Source organism: Emydura macquarii, unplaced genomic scaffold (genome assembly GCF_026122565.2).
Source record: "Emydura macquarii macquarii isolate MOO-44397 ecotype Brisbane River unplaced genomic scaffold, CSIRO-AGI_Emac_v2 contig_1027, whole genome shotgun sequence".
NCBI classification, from domain to species: domain Eukaryota; kingdom Metazoa; phylum Chordata; order Testudines; family Chelidae; genus Emydura; species Emydura macquarii.
Window position 1 is genome coordinate 13,484,387 of NW_027131164.1, and position 23,129 is coordinate 13,507,515.

At 45.0% G+C, this 23,129-nt stretch overlaps 1 protein-coding gene across 2 annotated transcripts in view; it reads left to right on the top strand.

The window, feature by feature from the left end:
• Positions 1-23,129, top strand: part of ADAM17 (ADAM metallopeptidase domain 17) — a 58,004-nt gene that overhangs the window by 21,356 nt on the left and 13,519 nt on the right. For both annotated transcript variants that reach the window (XM_067544784.1, XM_067544785.1), the window contains exons 4-11: positions 8,174-8,262; positions 10,651-10,819; positions 11,683-11,813; positions 14,964-15,050; positions 17,395-17,508; positions 19,111-19,255; positions 19,917-20,005; positions 22,426-22,578. In XM_067544784.1, coding sequence (XP_067400885.1) covers positions 8,174-8,262; positions 10,651-10,819; positions 11,683-11,813; positions 14,964-15,050; positions 17,395-17,508; positions 19,111-19,255; positions 19,917-20,005; positions 22,426-22,578 — 977 coding nt within the window. The remainder of the gene's footprint in view (positions 1-8,173; positions 8,263-10,650; positions 10,820-11,682; positions 11,814-14,963; positions 15,051-17,394; positions 17,509-19,110; positions 19,256-19,916; positions 20,006-22,425; positions 22,579-23,129) is intronic.

Genomic DNA, 23,129 nt, shown 5'->3' on the forward strand with positions numbered 1-23,129 from the left:
ATCAGTGTTGTGGGGTAGCACAGCTTTGCCAAATTCTGCTGACCCAGGGTGAATTGTGTATCATGACTTTTTCATTTTCCTCAAGCATGATCAGAGTGAATGAATAGACTTTGTTCCTGCCCTTGTCAATTTTCTTACAATGTTGAGACTGGTGCTGTGTGTATTAAGTTAAGGCTTTACAATCTGGGTTTGAAAATCATCAAGATGTATTGTACAAAAAAACACACAACAGCCTCTGGGCTTCTGGTCTTTTAAAAATGAGAATGTTAACTTTAATTCCCATTGAGATCCTGGATTCTCAAATCAGATCAGCCTAGACAATGCTTCTGGATGAAAGTATAGCCCAGTCTCCTTTGCTATTCAAACCTTGGCACCTCCACTGACTGTGGTGATGTTTGTTAATCCTTCATGCTGGCAAAAGGCTCCATATCCCATTACTAATCCCCTGAGCCATCCCGACAACGTTTGCAAAAATATCAATTAAAGAAGCATCCTAGTGCATGTAACTTTTTCAGAATTGGAGACTGTGTTTTAACATGTCTCCCTGATATCATAGCACAGAGGAAATAATCTGGCTTTAGAGTGAAAAAACAGGGTTACTTACCAGTAACTGTTGTTCTTCGAGATGTGTTGCTCATATCCATTCCATTTAGGTGAGTGCGCGCCCCGTGCACGAGCCTGCGGAAAACTTTTCTGCCCTAGCAACCCAGCGGTCGGTCTCGGCGCCCCCTGGAGTGGCGCGCGTATAGCGCGGTATATAGGACGCCACCGACCGCGCGGGTCCCCAGTCCCTTCTTTCTGCCGACTCCGACAGCGGGGACGGAGGGTGGGTTTGGAATGGATATGAGCAACACATCTCGAAGAACAACAGTTACTGGTAAGTAACCCTGTTTTCTCTCTTCGAGAGTTGCTCATATGCATTCCATTTAGGTGATTACATAGCCATACCTTTGGCGGCGGGAAGGAGTCAGTGGCGTGAAGCCCTTCTCAGCACGGCTCTGCCAACTGCTGCATCCTCTCTTGCTTGTTGCACGATGGCATAATGAGATGTGAAGGTATGGACCGATGACCAGGTTGCAGCTCTGCAGATATCCTGTAGGGGCACCCGTTCCAGGAAAGCCGCCGAGGTGGCTTGGGCCCTGGTAGAGTGCGCTGTAATCGGTCCCGGGAGTGGTACCTTCGCCATCTCGTAACAGGTGCGGATGCAGGTGGTGATCCAGGAGGAGATGCACTGGGTGGAGACAGGTGAGCCTTTCATGCGGTCCGCCACTGCGACGAAGAGCTGCGTGGACTTCCGGAACGGCTTAGTCCGGTCTATATAGAAGGCTAAGGCTCGCCTGACATCCAGTGAGTGCCATCTCCGCTCCTCCTCCGATCCGTGTGGTTTGGGAAAGAACACGGGGAGGAAAATATCCTGATTATAATGAAACTGGGACACCACCTTAGGGAGGAAGGCCGGGTGGGGTCTCAGTCGCACTTTATCTTTGAAAAATACTGTGTAAGGAGGGTCTGAGGTTAGGGCTCTTAGCTCGGAGACCCTCCTAGCCGATGTAATGGCTACGAGGAAGGCTACCTTCCATGATAGGACTAGAAGAGGGCATGTAGCCATAGGCTCAAAGGGGGGACCTGTGAGGATAGTGAGAACTAGGTTTAAGTCCCAGAGAGGCAGGGGATCACGAACTTGTGGGAAAAGCCTCTCTATTCCCTTGAGAAACCTGATGGACATCGGGTGGGAGAATATAGACCTCCCCTCCACTGGGCAATGGAAGGCCGAGATGGCCGCCAGATGCACTCTTAAGGAGGCCAGGGCAAGGCCCTGCATCTTCAGATGGAGGAGGTAGTCTAATATAGCCTGGATAGTTGAGTCCAGAGGCAAAATACCACGTGACTGTGCCCAGTAAGTGAAGCGTTTCCACTTTGCCCGATAAACCACCTGGGTGGAAGGTTTCCTGCTCCCCAGCAGGACGCTTTGGACTTGTGCGGAACAAGCCCTCTCTCCTTCTGTCAACCATGGAGCCTCCATGCCGTCAGGTGGAGGGAGTCCAAGTCTGGGTGGAGCAGGCGACCCTGTTCCTGGGAGAGGAGATCGTATCGTCTCGGGAGCGGGATCGGTGCGGCGATGGAAAGGTCGAGCAGCATACTGTACCAGTGCTGTCTCGGCCATGCCGGTGCGATCAGGATGATGTCCGCTCTGTCCCTCTTGACTTTCAAGAGTACCCTGGGGAGCAGTGGGGTCGGTGGAAAAGCATAGAGAAGTGGCCCTGACCAGTCTATCAGGAACGCGTCCGAAATTGAGTTCTGTTCTCGCCCTCGCAGGGAGCAGAATAGTGGGCATTTCGCGTTCTGTCGCGTGGCAAAGAGGTCCAGATGGGGAACTCCTCACTTGCGGAAGAGAAACGCTGTAATCTCCCCATGAAGTGACCATTCGTGGTGGGGAAAAAACGACCTGCTGAGGCGGTCTGCCTCGTCGTTCCTCACCCCTGGTAGGTGAGATGCCACCAAGTGGAAGTCGTTTCTCACCGCAAGGTCCCATAGTTGTAGCGCCTCGCGACACAGGTTCGAGGAACGCGCCCCGCCTTGTCTGTTGATGTAAAACATCGTGACGGTGTTGTCCGTAAGGACTTGTATCACCCGCCCCCTGAGAAAGCGGAGAAAAACCTTGCAAGCGAGAAGGACTGCTCGGAGTTCCCGAATGTTTATATGGAGCAGTCTGTCTTGCATTGACCACTGACCTTGAGTACTCAGGCTGTGGGTAATGTGAGCCCCCCACCCGATATCGGAGGCATCTGTGATCAATGTTACAGAGGGGATCAGGTCCGAGAATGGGACTCCTTCAATTACTTGTCTCTGGTCTGTCCACCAGTTCAGTGACGTTAGGACCTGGGGTGGGACGGTGACTACCCTGCCCAGAGAGTGTCTGGCTGGGGCATATACTGATGCTAACCAGCCCTGCAGAGGCCTGAGTCTGAGGCGAGCCAGTCTGACCACGTATGTGCATGCCGCCATGTGCCCCAACAGCTGCAGGCAGCGCCTGGCTGTTGTTGTAGGAAATGTCTGTAACTCGAGTATGATGGCAGTCATGGCTTGGAAGCGAGCTAGTGGAAGGAAGGCCCTGGCCTGTACTGCGTCTAGAGTGGCCCCAATAAATTCTATGCGCTGTACTGGGGTCAGCGTGGATTTCTGCTCGTTTATGAGCATAGAATCATAGAATCATAGAATCATAGAATATTAGAGTTGGAAGGGACCTCAGGAGGTCATCTAGTCCAACCCCCTGCTCAAAGCAGGACTAACCTCAGCTATATCATCCCAACCAGGGCTTTGTCAAGCCTCAGCTTAAAAACCTGTAAGGATGGAGATTCCACCACCTCCCTAGGTAACCCATTCCAATGCTTCACCACCCTCCTAGTAAAAAACTTTTTCCTAATGTCCAACCTAGACCTCCCCCCTGCAACTTGAGACCGTTGCTCCTTGTTCTGTCATCTGCCACCACCGAGAACAGCCTAGCCCCATCCTCCCTGGAACCCCCTTTCAGGTAGTTAAAAGCCGCTATCAAATCCCCCCTCACTCTTCTCTTTTGCAGACTAAACAAGCCCAGTTCCCTCAGCCTCTCCTCATAAGTCCTGTGCTCCAGCCCCCTAATCATTTTGGTTGCCCTCCGCTGCACTCTCTCTAACTTGTCCACATCCTTTTTGTAGTGGGGGGCCCAAAACTGGACACAGTATTCTAAATGCGGCCTCACCAATGCCGAATAGAGGGGAATAATCACTTCCCGTGACCTGCTGGCAATGCCCCTCCTAATGCAGCCCAATATTCCATTAGCCTTCTTGACAACCAGGGCACACTGCTGACTCATATCCAGCTTTTTATCCACCGTTACCCCCAGGTCCTTTTCTGCAGAGCTGCTGCCCAGCTCGTCGGTCCCCAGTCTATAGCTGTGCATGGGATTCTTCCTTCCTAAGTGGAGGACTCTGCACTTGTCCTTGTTGAACCTCATTAGATTTCTTTTGGCCCAATCCTCCAGTTTGTTTAGGTCACTCTGTATCCTATCCCTACCTTGCAGGGTATCTACATGTCTGTTGCATGTTGCGCACGTTAGGGCTAAACTGTTTGTGACATGGAGTCTAGATCTTCCCCAAGTAACCAATCGTCCAGATAGGGGAAGATCTGGACCCCTTTGCGCCTCAGGTAGGCCGCCACCACCGCTATACACTTGGTGAAGACCCTGGGCGCTGAAGAAAGGCCAAAGGGGAGGGCTGTAAACTGGTAGTGGCCACCAGCTACCATAAACCGTAGGAAACGTCTGTGGCCAGGGAGGATAGACACGTGGAAATATGCGTCTTTCAAGTCGAGAGCGGCATACCAATCTCCAGGATCTAATGTGGGAATGATGGAGGCGAGGGAGACCATGTGGAACTTGAGCCGCCTGATGAACCTGTTGAGGCGGCGGAGGTCCAGAATGGGCCGGAGGCCCCCTTTGCCTTGGGAATAAGGAAATACCGGGAATAAAACCCCCTGCCCCTTTCCATAGGTGGGACTTCCTCTACTGCCCCTAGGTGGAGCAGGGAGCGGACCTCCTGAAGGAGGAGTTGCTCGTGAGAGGGGTCCCTGAAGAGGGACGGGGTAGGGGGAGAGTCCGGTGGGAAGGCCGAGAGCTGTAAGGCGTAACCCCTCCGCACCACACTTAACACCCAGCGGTCCGAGGTTATGCCTCGCCACTCTTGGAGGAAGGGGCGAAGTCTGTCTTTGAAGGGTAGGGTGAGATCCTGGTCGACCCTTGGGGTCGTTAGAATGGCAGAGGTGCCGCTCCCGAGCGTCCCATCAAAAAGGGCGCTTGCCATTCTTGCGCGGCCCGGATTGGGAGCTCTTGGCCGTCCCGGGGCGATTCCGGCGGTTGTTCTGCCGGAAACGGTCCCCGGTTCGTCGAGGCTGGGTCTGGCAGGGGGGCAGCCTAGGAGCGGGCTGTTGTTGTTGCTGCCTCTGGGGCTGCTGTCTGCCCTGGCGCCTCGTCGTCTGCGGCATGTAAAGCCCTAAGGATCGCAGGGTGGCACGAGAGTCTTTTAGGGCGTGCAGTTTGTCATCTGTTTTGGCGGAGAACAGGCCTGTGCCCTCAAAGGGCAGATCTTGAATGGCCTGTTGCGCCTCGGTGGAGAGTCCAGATGACTGTAACCAAGACGACCGGCGCATAACGATGCCGGACGCCATGGCCCTACCCGCCGCGTCTGTCGCATCACTAGCGGACTGGATTGTAGCGCCCCCTACTGTTGACCCTTCCTGGAGGACGGTGGTGAAGTCCTGCACTAGATCTGGGGGAAGGGCCGACGTAAATCTCTGGAGAGAAGCCCAGAGATTCAAATTATAGCGCCCCAAAAGTGCTTGGTGGTTCGCTATACGGAGCTGAAGGGCCGCGGTAGAGTACACCTTCCTCCCAAAAAGATCTAATTTCTTATAGTCTTTATTTTTGGGAGTACTAGCCTGGGCACCTTGGCGCTCCCTCTGATTAACAGCGTCCACCATTAAGGTGCCCGGGGCTGGGTGGTTGTAGAGGTACTCAAACCCCTGCTGCGGTACGTAGTACTTTCGCTCCACGGTCTTAGAGGTTGGAGCTACCGAAGCAGGGGTCTCCCATATGGGCTTGACCAGTCTGAGTACCCGGTCGTGCACTGGGAGTGCCACCCTAGAGGGCCCCGCCGAGGCTGGGAGACCAAATATAGGGTCCTCCTCCTCCAAGAGCTCCCTGAGGTCTATTTTGAGGTTCTCCGCCAGATGCTTAAGGAGCTCTTGGTGTGCCTTGAAATCAGGCAAAGGAGTCCTCCGATCCCTAGATGTTGTATCAGGGGGAGAGGAGGAGGAAGACTGCAACAATGGGCCTGTAGAGGGCCCTTCCAGAGGATCAGACTCGTAGTCCGACGAATGATCCCCTTCTTGGGGCGGCTCCTCCTGCTGTGCCCCCTGTGATGGGGGGCGGTTGAGGTTTGGAGGAGGAGGGGAGTGACCCTGTGCCCTGAATTGTCTGAGGCGGCCAGGGACCCCAATAAGGCCACTGCCAGGGGCCTTGCCCCACGCCGGTACCGGTCCCGGTGCCGGGTAGGCCGGCCCAGATGGATGAGCCGGACTCGGAGATCTCCGGCTCCTCTTGTAGTGCCCTTTAACAGGAGAAGGGCTGTGGGATGCCGGAGAGCGGTGACGACGCTTGGATCGCCGGGGAGACGAGCTGGACGAGGAGGAGTACCTCCGCGACTTATGATGGCGCTTGGCGTGAACCCTAGGGCTCCTGGAGCGCCGATTCCCCGTGGGCGGGTGCGGCACCGTAGAGATGTGCGGTGCCGAGGCATCTGGTACCGAGGCTCGTTTGGGAGTACGGGAGCGAGATGTAGATCGCTCCCGGTGCCGATGGCTATGTGTCGGGCTGCGGGAGCGGGCCCGCGCAGCTTGATGGTACCGGCTTTCTCTCGGTACCGAGCTCCCCGAACGCCTTTGTCTCGACGCCGGACGCCGCGGTGGAGAGGGAGCTGGCGACCTCGATCGAGTCCAGTGCCGTGTAGTATCTTTCGGTACCGGGGATCGAGAGGTGCGGTGAGGGCGAGATATATGCCCTGAAGCTTTCGGGTGTACCGGGCTGGGAGAGCGCCGGTACCGCTGTTGAGCCCTCGGTGCCTTTGTGGGAGCGTCCGGGAATGGGCTCGGAGTCCGGGTGCGCGAGCGAGCCCGGCGTGATGGAGTGTCCCGTTGCCTCTCCGTACGCGATGCCGGGGATCGAGACCGGTGCCATGGTGAGGGCGCCGGGATCCGCACCGGACTGCGTTCCGCTGATCGGGAACGATCTGTAGCCTGTCTCGGCACCGTAGCCGGTGAGCGGTGCCGAGAGCCCGAAGACGAACGGGAGCGGTGCCGTGGCTCCGACGTCCGGGTCTTTCCCCGCCGTGCTGAGCGGCGCCGGGGCTCCGAAGGTCTCAGATCGGACGCGGAGCTTGCCCGGGAACCTCCAGAACAGCTGCGGTGCCGTTCTCTGGAGGAGCTCGACGACGCGCGGTCGGAGCTGGGGGGGGAGGATGTTGCTCTCCCTCTCCCCGACCGTCTGGGGGGAGACACCGAGTCCTGTCTCGACCTCCCACCGGGGTAGCCCAGCGCGGGCTTACCCCGAGACGCTATCCCCGATGCCCTCGGCCGAGGGGGGGATGGAGGCGTAGGCAGGGCCATGAGGGCTCGTGCCGCTGTGAACGCCTCCGGCGTCGACGGCCCTTGTAGAGGCGCTCCCCCACCCCTCGGGGTCGGGGGAGGCTCTCTACGAGGAGATGCCGGTGCCGGGACAGATTCAACGGCACGTGGCTGGGGCATCTCCTGTATCACTCCCTGCTGTACCGGTCGCAGGGAGGAGTCCATAGGTGCGGCCGCTGGCCGTTTGTTTTTGTTTTGTACCGGTTTAGACGGTACTGATGGTGTTGTCGGTACCAGTGGTACGCTCCGGATCGACGAGACGCTTGGTGCCGTGGGTGATCTGGACGGCTCGGAGTCGGGACGAAGTGCCGTCTCCATCAAGATCGCCCGGAGGCGAGCGTCTCTGTCCTTTTGGGTCCGCGGCTTGAAAGCCTTACATATGCGGCACTTGTCCTTGCGGTGTTGTTCTCCGAGGCACCGAAGGCAGCGGTCATGGGGGTCGCTGACGGAGAACACCTTACCGCAAGCCGCACAAGGTTTAAACCCGGTGGAGCCAGGCATGGCTCCTAAGGGAGCCCCTTAGGGGCTAACTATATACACTATACTACTCTAACTATTCACACTATAAAACAATAAAAAAACTTATATACACGAGTAAAATAGGTTGCTACTTGCTAAAGAGGCAAGGGGCAGACGTTCCACTGACCGTCACTGGCGGAAAGAAGGAACTGGGGACCCGTGCGGTCGGTGGCGTCCTATATACCGCACTATACGCGCGCCACTCCAGGGGGCGCCGAGACCGACCACTGGGTTGCTAGGGCAGAAAAGTTTTCCGCAGGCTCGTGCACGGGGCGCGCACTCACCTAAATGCAATGCATCTGAGAAACTCTCGAAGAGAGAACTACTCTGGTCTTTAAAGAGAAAGCAATATTGATTTAAGAAGAGGAGATGCCATTTGCTAAATGGATCAGTCAGTTGTCCCATCAGTTAACTTAATTTTTCTTTTCTACTTTCAAAGGTGAACATAATTCCAAGGTTATTGCACACATAGGTGATGAAGACTTTACTGTAAGAATCAACACTGATGGAGAAGAATACAATGTAGAGGTACTGATTGCTGTTGAAAAAAAGATTGAGCCAATAGGAACATTTTTGATGAAAAACAGTACTATTTCCCTATTGTTAATCAGCCACCCAACACCTCTGTAGCTGGAAAAACAGTTTTTGGACGGGTGGAGTCTGATTTTTTTGTAAGTGGTTGTAAGGCAGAAGCAACAGATTGTTGTTCCATACTGAATATGAGGTGTGTATGTGAATAAATATACAGTGAGAAAATTTGTTTCTAGGAAAGCAGAAGGGTCCTTATTAAACATTTTTGTGAGCCATTAAATGTGTAGACTTCAGCAAAGGAATAGTGAAACTAAGGCCATACACACATCTTGGCAATCTGATGGTGTAATAAACAACTTCAGTCCATTTGAACATCATCGAAAAACCATGTCCTCGGCAGAATCCTTTGATCCTTTAAAGTTCCTTCTAGCTCACTGTTTGCTCAGTGCGTGTAGTGCCAGCACTTTAAAAGTGTGGGGTATTTACAAGGTCCAGGGTATCCGTTCAAACCACCATAGGAATTACTATCTTAGATTCATATATTCAGAAGAGTACCCACTTTAAAGTTTTGTTTTTGTATTGGAGAAGCATTTTTGAACAGTGTTATGTTTTCTAGTATGCTGTTTGCTTTGTTCACTAATGCAGAAGTAGGAGGTGTCAAAATTAAGTAGTTCTTTTTATACTCTGTGCTCTTAATGCCCTCTTAAGATATGTCAGTTAAAATGACATTGTTTCAACCAAGGGAAATTGGCTGAAGAGCAGCAATGTAACTTGTCACCTATGGACTGACTAAATTTACTTTAACGAATAAAATAAAAATTTAGTATTCTAATATAAACTTCCTTATATAGACTTCTCTGCATCTCTCTCTATATGTGTGTATGACCTGTGCCATCTCTGTTCCATCTTACAATAAAAGAGTAGCAGGGTTTGTCAGAATCTTAGAGATTAGCCTTGGTAAGTTATTTCTACATCTAAATGTAAAAGAATATTTGTTAAAACTTGGTGGCTTTTCATCTTCATGATAGAGATTTATCTTTGACAAACAAGAAAAAGCTTTTAAAAAATAAGGTGGGTTACATTAGTAACCTTAGAAACATACCTAATGTCTTCTAGAGTAACGTACTGTGCCAGCCTTCTAAACAAGAAGGGACTTGGAGAGCTTTTTACATTTTGGATTTGGCACATCTTAATTTTTTTCTCCAGGGTTAGTTTGAAAATGTATTATTTCATTCTTGTTATTTATCATTCTTGTACTGTTTTGAGCTACTGACGTAAAGCTGGGAATATCTGTAAATATCTCACAAATAGACTATTAAATACTACCATATAGAGTTGTTTCTATGCAGTATATTTCCGCATAAAAACTATGTTAAGAGCATGGAGATTTACGGTACATATCAGCAAGGTGGGGTAAAATGCATTATAGGGATATTGTAATTGTCTCAAAATCCTGAGTTTATAAACTCAGGTTAAACTTAAGAGAAGTCCAATCATGTTAATGTATGAAAGTGCACAACTAGGGCACCCAAACAACCTTAACATTGCTCCGTAATGACACCATGTAATTATGATTAAGATATTTTAGTGTTTATGGTCCCAAATTAGATTAGAGTAATTTTTAAGAACACGTTTTTCTCTTTTCCTCAATATGGCCTGTGAAAATTTGGGATTAATTTGGATAAATTGTGAGAGTTTAAAAAACTATATTTTATGCAGGCACAGTAATTTATTGTTACTAAAAAGGGGTTTTGATAACTATCTTCCAGTACTCTAATGGGAAGAGGGCTCAACTTGCACATGACATACCTACAGAATTAAGATTAAACCACTGCCTCGTGAAATATGCAAGCGTGCAGTGATGTATCCATGTGATCTACTATGGCTTGTGTTGAATGAGGCAGGGTAGTAAATAAGTAGTAAATTTCCTACATCTGCCCAACCCTGCAGTTCTTAGGATCTTCTTTGGGGAAAGACCCCTCAGCTTTCTTTCCTTCCAAATGAACTTTTTTGTAAGTGCTATTTTAAAGCTTCAAAAATGGTTGCATAGTCCCCCTCCTTTTGACAAGGATGAGATGGCAGCTGCTGCTTTGTCCATAGGGCAGTTAAGAAGGCATAAGAACTCTTGATGTCTGTTTTTGTTTTTTTATTTGTTGACCGTTTCTCAATGTTCCTGCTTGCGCTGTTTGTGCAAATAGTCCTGTTGAAATCAATAGAACTACTTGTGTGAATAAAGTAAACGGCATCTGGCCGTAATTTCTATGTATACAGCGGTGGCTGTTTTTAGTGGGACTTTTTGGCCATATTTATTAAATATGGATAATCCTAGAAGCCCTTGCATGCATAATATACCTAAATCACTTGCATTTCTTGTATTATTTTTAGCCACTTTGGAGGTATATAGATAATACTCAAGATGAAAGACTCTTGGTCTACAGATCTGAAGATATTAAGGATTTCTCACGTTTACAGTCGCCCAAAGTATGTGGCTATTTAAAATTTAAGGAGGAAGAATTGCTGCCTGAAGGACTAGAGGACAGCCATTTAAATGAAGGTGAGAATGCTGCTATTCAGAGTGAAATGTTTGAAATCTATTTCTATAGCTAGGTAGTAGTGTAAGTTTATAATCTGGCCGTGAGGCTTTCATGTCTGGAAAGCTGTCTACTTCGCTGGCTCTCTCTTATATCACTTTAAGCCTTACATTTTGAAACTCATTGTGGCAGGGGAGGGCAAACTCACCCCCAAAGACCGTCACCAGTTTGGGGGAAGGAGGATGCTCAGAAAGGGCATTTGGCTCCTCCAAAGCACAGAACTGACCAATATGAATCCCACACCCTTACAGTGGCTAAATATCATTTAGTTACTCTTTTGGCTTTAAAGATGACCTGAAAATGGTTTTATGAGTTCGTGCTTTGCTTTTGTCTCTTTATGATAAGAATGGTCATATTGGATCAGACTATCCTGTCTTATGACAGTGGCCAATGCCAGGCTAATGCCAGTGATGCCATACAGCCTCTCTTTGTACATCTAGTGCTTTTCTTTAGATACTCTCTTTAAGCCATGATAGACTTTGTGTAGAGTTGGATCTAGCCCTTCTCTGCCAAAATGGGTATTGGTAGAACATGTGGAGGCGGGAGGTATATAGGAAGTTCAGTTAATGGGAAAATGAGATGAAAGGTTTAGCTGACTTGCTTGAGAAATAAAGCTAGTTTTACTTGCTCTTTCCTTATACAGTTTCACTGTTCTCCACTCCTTTCCTACAATAAATAGGTTAGAGGATGATTAAGACTTTTTGTGCTTTCAGAGGGATTACTCTAAAAAAAACTAATTGCATTTTCAAATAGAAACTAAATATATTATAAATTGTCCAGGAATGTGTGTCTAATGTATTTGATTACACTTAAACATTCACATCAGTGAACATCCTTCGGGAGAAAAGAGCCACTAGAGACCTCTCTAAGAACACATGCAAGATGTTAGTGGTGGCAGATCATCGCTTCTTCAAGTATATGGGCCGCGGGGAGGAAAGCACAACTATTAATTACTTAGTAAGTACGTGACAATCTGTTATTGTTTGGTAGAAGAAGTCACGCAAACAGATGCACTGCAGCTGGAAGATGGTGCTGTAGTAGTTAGAAAGCTAGCAGGATCTATATGTTATCTAATACTGTATTTAATGGCTAACTCTGAGTGCTGTTTACCTGGAGGGTGTTAAATTAATTGAAGTTTTAAAATAATTTATTTTGCACTGGTGGCTGATGGCTACAATTAAATAAACCTTTTTAAGCAGAATATTTTTAAGCAGCTCTTCTAACTTCTTCCCTCCCCTATCTCTCCCTGCCCCCATGGATCGTATATTAAGATTTTCTCTAAGAATTGTCTTTTTACTCTATAGAATTATACAGATGCACTAATTTATATTGTATGGCTTGTTTAATGTGAAGCTCATCATTTAAAATATTCCAACAGTGACTATTTGAGTACTGGATATTTTCCAGTTGTGTAACACTTCTCTCCAAAAGGATAAGTGGTTCACAGCCAGTCTACTGCATAGTTATTTATAGCAAATCTAAAACATCTCTCCCTTCTAACCCATCAGAAATATCAGGAAGAACCCGATAAACTTCTGTGATAAGAAAAATATGCCGTTCTTAAAGAAATATCAAAATAAGACCACCCACTTTCATTGTATGAATAGACATGAGTGCAACAGATGATAACATTTCCAACCTGCCTACCTCCCCACTGTATATTACAGGATGTACCATATTCTCCCCTCTGCCAATTAGCACGTTCTTTCAGATAATGTCACAGTAGCTTAGTTATGGAGTTGCCATTTGCGACTCTGTAGTTAAGGTTAAGTAGAACAGATAAATGTCACATGTAGGCTGAACTATTGTAACCTGCTCTACCTGAAACTAAAGATGCTACAGCTGGTGCACAGCACTGTAGCTTGTCTCATTGCTGTGAGATGAGAGAGAATATCATAGTGCTTTGCAAGCTGCACTAGTTCTTTATTACCACCAGATCCACTTCAAGTTCCATGTACTGACCTTCTGGACAGTCCTCACTGTCTTTATAATCCATGTCTGATGCCTAGGTAGAATAATAGAAATGTAAAGCTCTAAGGGATCTCGAGAGGCCATCTAGTCCTTTCTTCTGCACTGAGGCAGGACCAAGTATATCTAGATCACCCCTGACAATTGCTTGTCTAATCTGTTCTTAAAAAACCTCCACTCATGGGAATTCCACAACCTCCCTTGGAAGCCTATTTTAGAGCTACCCTTTATAGTTAGCAAGTTTTTCCTAATATCTAACATAAGTCTCCCTTGTTTCAGTTTAAGCCCACTACTACTTGTCCTACCTGCAACGGACATGAAGAGAAATTGATTACCATACGAAACTCTTATTAATACACCCCGGAATTATATTAGCCTTTTTCACAACTGCATCACATTGTTGGCTCATATTTAATTTTCTGATCCACTGTAATCCCCAAATCCTCTTCTGCAGTACTACTGCCTACCTAGTTATTCCCCATTTTGTATTTGCACATTTGATTTTCCCTTCCTAAGTGTAGTACTTTGCAGTTGTCTTTATTGATTTCAAACCAGTTCTTCAATTTGTCAAGGTCGTTTTGAATTCTTATCCTGTCCTCCAAAGTTCTTGCTATCCCACCCAGCTTGGTGTCATCCACAAATGTTATAAGCAACCTCTCCACTCCATTAACCAAGTCATTAATGAAAATATTGAGTAGTCTGGAACCCAAGACAGACCCTGCAGACCTCACTTGATATGTTGTCCCAGTATGACAGTGAACTGTTGATAACTAGTCTGAGTACAGTTTTCAACCAGTTATGCACCCATTTTGTAGTAATTTCAGCTAGACCACATTTCCCTAGTTTTCTTCTGAGGGTGTCAAAAGCTTTACTACAATGAAGATAAATCATGTCTATTGCTTTCTCCCATCCACTAGGCCAGTAACCTTGTCAGAGAAGGAAATGAGGTTGGTTTGACATGATTTGTTCCTGATAAATTCATGCTGGCTATTCCTTATAACCCTGTTTTCCTGTAGGTGCTTACAAATTGACCGTTTAATATTTGTTATGATATCTTTCCAGGTATCAAAGTTAGGCTGACTGGTCTATAATTCCCCAGCTCCTCTTTGTTCCCTTTTTAAAGATAGGTTTTAGAAATGCTTAGATAATGTGTGTGGGAGGAAAGGCCTGTTCCTGTTAGCTTCTTTGACCCCTTCCAGAGATCTGTGACCAAAATAAATTACAAATGTTATTACGAATGAGCTGGCCTTATGTGCGGGAAGGAGTCCATTTCACTAGAAGAAACCCTAGGAATAGTCTCTGTGAATAGAGAAACGTGCTTTCAATATGTCAGCAAAACTGAAGTAAATGGATCTTAAAGAATGAAATTATTACTTTGAGGGAATAACTGTTTGTTTAAAAACAAAATGCCTTAAAATCTAAACTTGTCTAGGAGGAAGGGAAGGACATTTCAAGTACCACTATCGCTAGGTGTTTCTTCTATCAGTTTTACTGTTAGAAGAATTTCAAACCCCCTTGATCTATTCTTCCTCCACCCTCCCAATCCCTAAAACAACCAACAACCCTGCTGCTCATCCTGAGTGAATTTGGAGGTGCATTTCAGTACAAAAACCATGCAAATTTCTGGATGGAACTTGTTTCTTGGAAGGGGAGGCCTTGGCTATAAAGAACAAAAGAACCAGGAGAGAAGAGCGGATGCTTTGGAGCCCCAACACTAAATGTAGTGAAGAGGACAGCGATAGTTTATTGGCCTGCAGAGAGAGCCTGGAGTACAGGATTGCTCCGTACTATACTTTCTAGTTTTTAAAAAAAGTAATAGTGGAATGCTAGCATATAAATAAAGTATTTACCAAGATGATTTATTCTTAATCTTACATTGCTTTTCCATTGCACTATACAAAATCATGGTAAATGGCAGAGTCTGCTGTATTTTGACTGTGGAAAACTTTCAGGGAAACACCTTGGACCACTGCTCTGATATTTTTGGAACAGTAAATTTGTCCATTGTGTTTTATGAGGTGCAGTTTTGACTTTAAGTGGATGTTCAAAGATACATAGGCTACAACTTTTTTTTCGATATTTTCAACTGTTACATGAATTGCATCTAAATAATGGCTTATTTTCCTCTTCCATGCATAGATCGAATTAATAGACAGAGTGGATGACATCTATCGAAATACCTCTTGGGACGCAAACTTGAAAGGATACGGCATACAGATACAGCAGGTATTCACAGAGCCAATGCAAAAGGTTGTGAATCTTTGGCACTAGAACAGAGGTCTTCAAAGGGTGGGGTGCCCCCTGGGGGGGCACAGAGGACAATTGTGGGGGGCACAAGAGCCCCTGCCACCCTGAGACTCCAACAGGGAAGCCCCCACCATCCCGGATCTCTGAGCAGGGAAGCTGTGGGGCTGAGAGCAGGGAAGCTCCATAATCCCGGGGCTCCCAGCTCGTAAGCCCCGCCACCCTGCCGCAGCCCCCCGGCTCCAACTGTGGTCCTGCTCCCAACCCCAGCTGAGAAGGGGGAGGGGACAGCAGGGGCTGCAGACAGGACTAAGGGGGGACACGGAGTAAAAAGTGTGGGCACTACTGCACTGGAGCATATTCTGGCTGTTATGATAAATTCTGATTTTTTTAATATATATAATACTTTTGGACGGTGAGCTCTGGAATCAGAATACGAATAATAAGAATACAAATAATCAAAACTTCTTAAATTACTTACTTACGTCATATAAGTACCCCCTTAAAAGCATCATCCTAGGGATTTTCATAGCTATGTTTGGTTTGGCCTGTCCTTTATCAGACATATACAGCTGTTGGAGGGAGGAGTTTTCAGGCTGAGACTTGGCACATTTGATCTCTGTTGGAAAACGCTTCTTTTTTTTGTGCTAAATTTGAAAAATGTATGGCTGTTTCATAAACATACTGTTATGCAAATATTGTCATATACCCCAGTGGTGTTTATCTGACAGAGCCCAAGAGTTTGCAAAATGCCCCACAGTACAGATAAAAAGCCACAATTCCTCCTCTGAAGAGTAGCAACTAATTTCGGACATGGTGCAGTGAATGGTGCTGGGGGTGGGTAACAAGCCACTGTGTGTGGGTGACATCAGTAAGTTCATGTAATAACTCTTGAAAATTATGGCTTCAAATTGTGGAGTAATGCATTTAAAATAAATGGAAATCTTAGTGGGCTATTGTCTTGTAGGCGTCATACAAGTAGGTTTTACAGAGGGCATTCAGTGCTGTGGTATGTACACTGAAGCAGAGGATTTGTCACATCTGACTCATTTTTTTGACCAGGTTACTGTGGTCTTGCCTAACTTAGACAAATCTGATCTTGGAGTGCTGCTTCAAGCATAACCCAGCTAAATGTTCAAACCTGGGGGGAAGGGCTGTTTGACACAGTTCTATGTTTGCTAATCTCAAAATACTGTGCCTGATATCTGAAGATATCAGATGTGGAAATGGGCCACAATTAGGATGGTCAGTGCAATTGGATAGTCAACACATTGTTGCCTGATTGGCTGTAGGAAACACTGTCTTAGGCGACAGAAATTGCCTCTTATGGTGGAAACAGAGTTAAGAAGGTCCTCCACCTTTTTACCCTTCTGTGACTTTGTGGGAAATTACTTGTGACTCAGCAGAGTTAGTAATCATGTGACAAAAGATGAGGCAAAAATGCAAAAAAGTACATTTTGTATTGTTGCGGGAACCTTAATTCCTGAATCTTTTGGGACTTATCTCCAATGTAGAGTGCGTTTTTACTCTGAAAAGTGACTGTCTGAGGTCCAGCTTTGTGTGTTGATGATTTCCACATCCAATGCAATTTACAAGTTATTTCTAACAACCGGCTCTTAACTTGACTCTCAGTCCCCAAGATGAACTTTGTTCTTTTCTTGTCGTCATCCCCAGTAATAAAGGTTCTGTTGGCCATCCTTTAAAAGCCCACTGTGACTCTTGTTACTGTAACGTAACTAAACATATGCCACACTGCAAGCTAACTACCTCTTTATTAAAAAAAAAAGCCTAAATGTGAAAAAAAGTGCTTTTAGTGTAAAAAAAAAACAAAAAAAAAACTGTTCAGTTTTCGTTTTGCACATCTAGATTTCTAAAAGATAGAATCCTTGTAAATCTATTTTGGTTAAATAAAATCAAAAGTGCACTGGTGTGTTTTTTTAATAACAAATTTGAACCCTGAATTTTTATGACAGGGTAATGAATATCTCATTGGGGTTCAATGGAAACTTGGGATGTGCAACTTACATTAGCATTCTTACAGTAAGTTATGTAGCTGTAATTATATTTGTATGAGTCAAAGTGTATGGCATGATCTTACTTAAGAGGTCAAGAGTTCACTATTACGAATATGTAATATTTAAATCTAAGAATAGGATGGCATTTTAATGAGGTGCTTTGGCCACCATTTAGGAGGGTGAAAGATTTCCCTTGGCTATAACATTTTTACTTTAAAATTGCAACACTTGGCACTTCACTGCCTATATCTTTAGCTTGTTGAATTGTTTACAGTTCTCTATTCTAATTATGTTTATATCCTGGTACATAGATTATTGTCCACAATGAATCAAGTCATGTGATGCCTGGGGAAAAACATTATAACATGGCAAAAAATCAGCCCAATGAAGAGAAGGATGCTTGGGATGTGAAGACACTGCTGGAGGTAAAGCTCTGTTTCTCAAACAAAATGACCCACCTAAAAAAAAAAAAAATGAAATTATTTGTCATCCAAGATCAGTCTCTCTGATTGCAAATGAAACTCCTTTCTTCCTCTTCACAATGTGTAGTCATTACAAGGATACAAAGCTAGGATATTTCTACCCAGCCTCATGGCAAGATGCTTCATTATCTACTTACAGATTACAATTATAAATTGCAAAACAAATAGAAATGTTCACATGGTTATTGAGACAGGAAGGCAGCCTTGTGGTTAAAGCACTGGAGTGAGACCTAGGAGGCCCAGGTTCAATTCCTGACTCTGCCAAAGGCTCCCTGCGTGACTTGGCCCAAGACATTTGAGCTGTTTGTCTCATTTTCCTGTCTGTAAATTGGGGCTAACAATACTTTCCGACTTCACAATGAGGGCAAACCAATGGTTGCAAGGTGCTCAGTTACTAAGTTAATTTGTGGCTGTATAGTTGAACTTATTTCTTTCATATTTGTTGAAATTCTCCATGATTTTTAATCTTCTAAATTGCTATTCAGTTGACCAAATTTACCAAATGTCTTGGGCTTTATGGCTAGTGTACAGATTTTGTGTTTTAGTAAAGTAAAAAATGTATTGTATTTGAAGTTCCCCCAGAACGTACTAGTCATCTCCCAAAAGTGGAAAGCCACGGCCCCTTCCTAAAGGAGCACACAACTTTATTGACATGACTTCACTGGAAGGAGGTTATACATGGGAAAGAGGGGAGGCAGGACAGGGCTGCCAATAAGATCGTGAAGATGCTCAGTAAAGCATGCACATTGTTGGCTGAATTCAGATTCCTCTTAAAACTTACTTCTGCAATGATGCTTACAAGGTCCTCCTAAGAGAGAAAAGAGAACCAGCAGAAAACGCCAACCATTCAGAAGTGGACATGGCTTACTGAGGAAGCATGTGATACTGTCCTCACCTTTCTCTTCCCCAATCACCTATCTATTGCCCTCACTGTTAGTGCCATTTCAAAACAAGTTTGTGCGCTCCTTTCCTGCTTGTTCTTGTGAAAAGACCAGCATGTTTTGGAATGCCAGAAAAATGATTCAATAAATTGCTGAAACACAAATGAAAAGGTGTACTTGGTCACCACATGCATTGTACATTGAACAGAGAAGCTAAGGGGAATGTTAGGGTATGGATTCAGCTCTTCTCCTTCATCTTTTCAGCAGCATGAATGGGAGCAGCAAATTCCTAGTGTAATTGAAGGCATTCTGTAGTGAAATCTTTTAATGTTCACTGTTAGCTAAGAATTTGCTGTATTGTAAGATGGCCCTTATAATAGTTTTTCCTTTCCTTGAGATGTTACTGATGAATTAGAATCTTAACACTGTTGATTATACTCTGGCAGGAGGTGATATTTAAAACTAAGCTAGACAAAGTACTAGAATATATGAAGGGACTATCCTGCACTGATCTAGGGAAGAAGCAGATTTCTTCATTTGGTGTAATAGAAACTGAAACTGGAAAATACCGGGCTTGTTACATGATTTTTTCATCTTTGAATTTCTTTGCCATACATATTACAGATTTTTCTAACACTTGCTTTTATTTATTTATTTATTTTAGCAATTTAGCTATGATATAGCTGAGAAAGCAGCTCACGTGTGCCTTGCTCATCTCTTTACATACCAAGATTTCGATATGGGAACACTTGGACTAGCTTATGTTGGATCTCCCAGGCCTAACAGCCATGGTGGCATTTGCCCAAAAGGTAAGATTTCCCTCTTTCCCACCCCCAGTTGTGGGCTGAATATCTTTGTTTTTTGTTTTGAAAATTGGAAAAGGATTGAAGGAGGCACAATGAGTGTCACTTAAATATTCCCTAATGACTGAGTTAGGAATGGAACCGAAGGCTGCATCCTAGGCTGCAGACAAAAAGGGGAATGGGATAGGGCAAAACAGTTATATTACCTGAATTAATAGGTTGAGTGAAAGCCATTATGACCCCATTTGGAGCAGTTAAAATCTTCATGTGCTGCTCTAGAAAGATGCAGCTTTTAACAGGTCTGGCGTGACAAATTTTGCAGTGGGCAGGAATCCAACATCTGTCTCTTAAGTACTTATATGGCCCTCATTACTTGAGTATATGAGTGCTTTGCAGTCTTTAAAGCCTGCATTTATTTATATTCTGACTGAAGGGATTCCCCACTGCAAAAATTGAGGGAAGGACACTCATTCACAAGCTTGTGAGTGCTGTTATATTATAGTCATTTATTTACAAGATGAAAGATAAAAGCTGGGGAGAATTTTCAGTTTCCCTTAAAACATGGTTTTCTCTTTAAAAGACAAACAAAAAAAAATCTATAGAAAGCCTGGTTACTTTTCCTGTGCTATACGAGGAATTTCACTTTCTTTCCCCTTCTTTTCTATAGCTTATCATAGTCAAAATGCCAAAAAAAACATCTATCTGAACAGCGGCTTAACCAGCACAAAGAACTATGGCAAAACCATCCTCACAAAGGTACTGTAAAGTGAATGTGGGTATATGGGACGTATTTGTTAAACATTTGCCTTGCTACACTACCCTCCGAGCCAGTTATTTCCCATTGTGTAGTTGTACATATTACAGAGGAGCACAGGCTCCAAACTACCCCAGTAGCTTAAGATAAAATCATTAGAAAAAAGAGAACACAAGCTAACAGCCAAAGATAAAATGAAGGTTGTTCAGTGCTATAACTACAGTGATATGACTGGCTCTTGGAGGCCTGTCTGAAAAGAGCTGCTTGCGCTCAGTCTGCGTCCCTGTGCTGCAAAAAATGCCATCAGAATTGTCATCCTTGTTGAGAGAGAGAGAGCCAGGACTGAATGGCTCTGGAGAGGGAACTACTCTGACAATACTGGTGGACCAGTGAGAAGGAAACATTCTGGCTCTAATTGTGTTGACCTTGTCTATTGATGATAAGATTATAGTCTCCAAAGATGGGAGCACTAAGTTCATACCCAAATGTGTGCTTAGAACCACCCCCAAAATCAAAATAAACCTGAAGACTAAACTAGTAGATTGGCAGTGGAATAAAGTTGAACACTGCTGATTGTTTTAAGAAAAAAACCATGCACCTCTGGTATTTTATACTTCTACAACGTGCTTAGTTTTGTGGATTAAGCATGCCAAATCTATTTGTACCTGCAGGGCTACGTAGTGCAGGCATGCCAGCAGACTTGAGTTGGATCCTTAATCAGTCCTCTGTCTTGTTTCTTTCTGCTTTTCAAAAAATGAATAGGTATAGAATAGCTTCAAACTGCACTGGTATATGGGCCAATCAGGCAAACAATTGAGTTTGGTGGAGTTATATGAAGTATAACTATTTGTAGGACTGGGCCTACAGTTGTTAACCTTACCCTTAAGATAAACTGGCTTGACTTTTTCAGTCTTACGTCTTATGTTAATCATCTATTAGATGGTAAATATTGAGAGGCTTGGATTTGGCAGAATTTGTCAAATTCTGAAAGCCTTAGGAGTCTCAATATTATAATTTGCATAGAATTGCTCAACTTTTGCATTTGGGTAAAATATTTTCTTATGCTGGCTTCTTTAACACTGTTTAGTTAAACCCTCATTTTAAAGGGAGTTTATAATTGGTATCAGAATTATTCTGGGTTGGAAATTGGCACAGAAGCTTTCAAAAAGAATGAAACTTCTCTGAGTTTAAAAAGAAAAGAAGTCATTGAACCACTAACTTAGAGGAGTGCTGTAATAGGGCTCTCGCTGTCATCACTGCCTACTACGTTAGCCTTTCACCTCCGAGTTAGAGCTCTGGCTTTGGTTACAAGTGAAATTGAGTTTGGCCTCTTCCTAGTCTCTGCCACCAAACTTCTAGACAGTTTGGCACAGTTGTTCATGCAGATCAGTCCAGGACTTGGCACAGCAGGAGCATTACAGATCAGCTTTATATGGAGCATCTTTGCAGTGTCTGCTCAGGCTATCCCTGGCTTCCAAAAGCACTACAACTCACAAAGTAAATATCACCAAGCACACAAGTGGTCTCTGAGAGGGCTCACATCTTTCACTCCATATGTGCTGTAATGCACAGGCATGTGTGCCAGTGTTCCAGCTCCAGTTTGGCTTGTTATTGCACTGTTCAAAATTTCCTATGTCCGTGGAGTAGCACAAGGCTAATCTGCCAAATTTGTCTCTCCTGCCCCTTTCCTAGCTACTGTTCCCTCCTTTGTTTGTGTGCTGCGTCCAGCCATCTTCCCTGCACTTAGCTATTGTTTCTGTGTTGGTATCCTTGTGACTGCCAGTCTGAACTCCTGACTTACCCTGCTGGTCAAGGGCAAGAGGTCACATCCAGAGCACAGGCTGAGGAGTGGTGGAAAGGGAGGGTTTCCTGCAGCAGGTTTGGAATCTTAAGTGGAGTGAGTCCTGTCAATCCACTCTATCTTATTTCTAGGCCTTTTTCTAGCACCAGCACAGTAGAATGTGAGTTTACTTTTGGCTCTTAATGGCCACTGTTGATTCAATAAAAATAAGGCTAATTGCCAGGGGAATTAAATGAAAATGTGACAAATGCATGATTTTTGTGGCATGAAGTTTCTTTAGAAAATATTTTGTTAATCTTAGACTTAAATGAATTCTCAGTGTCAGATGTGGAGCTCTTATATGCCCATTGCCCCTTCACTCAAAACAAAGTTGAACCTACATCTGAGGAAAGAATTTTGTCCTTCGCATTGCTGCAGCAGTCTGAGCCCCGTTCTAGCAGTTGGCTTTTAAGAGTTCGGTAATTTTACAGGCCCTAACATCAGTTTAGCACTTCTATATGCTTAACAGAAGAACTGTTTTGTAATTAAGTGTACGTCTAAAAATCTAGTGATCTGGAATTGCTTAGACCTCCACGACATGTTCATACTGACTTGAGATATATTTTCTTGGTCTCAAACAAGGAAGCAGACTTGGTTACTACTCATGAACTGGGACACAACTTTGGAGCAGAGCATGATCCTGACAGTCTGCCGGAATGTGCCCCCACTGAAGACCAGGGAGGGAAATATGTTATGTATCCAATTGCTGTGAGTGGAGATGATAAAAACAATAAGGTAAATTTACTTTCACTTCCACTATCTCACTACAATCAACAAGGACTGACCCAGAACCTTCCACACCATAAGCACAAGTCCCTATCTGCTTAGCTAATGTGCACTCCTTTATCCTGTATCTGATAGGCAGTTAATTGCTTGAACAGCCGCTAGAGGGAGACATACTCATTAACGATTATTATTAGATATCCCAGTGTTAGATAAGTTCATCCCAAATAGCTAAGATCTACAGGCATTCGAGCCCTACCAGGATGATATTTTGTAACAAACTTTGGCTGCCTACACTTACCAATATCACAGTTGTCATCAGGAATACAGCTTGGACCTTGAGTACCAGAACACAGGCTTCTAAATAGTAAGCTGTTGGTCACTGGGCTAGCCACTAGAAAGAGAATGATGGCAAGCACTAAGCTAATACATACTAGTCTCTGTTAATCTTATAAACATTATAACACCCTGAGGACTTGGTATTGCCCTATTTGACAGATGGAGAAACTGAGATATCGAGTGAATGACTAGCCTAAGGTTACTAACAGCACTGCAGCTTACAA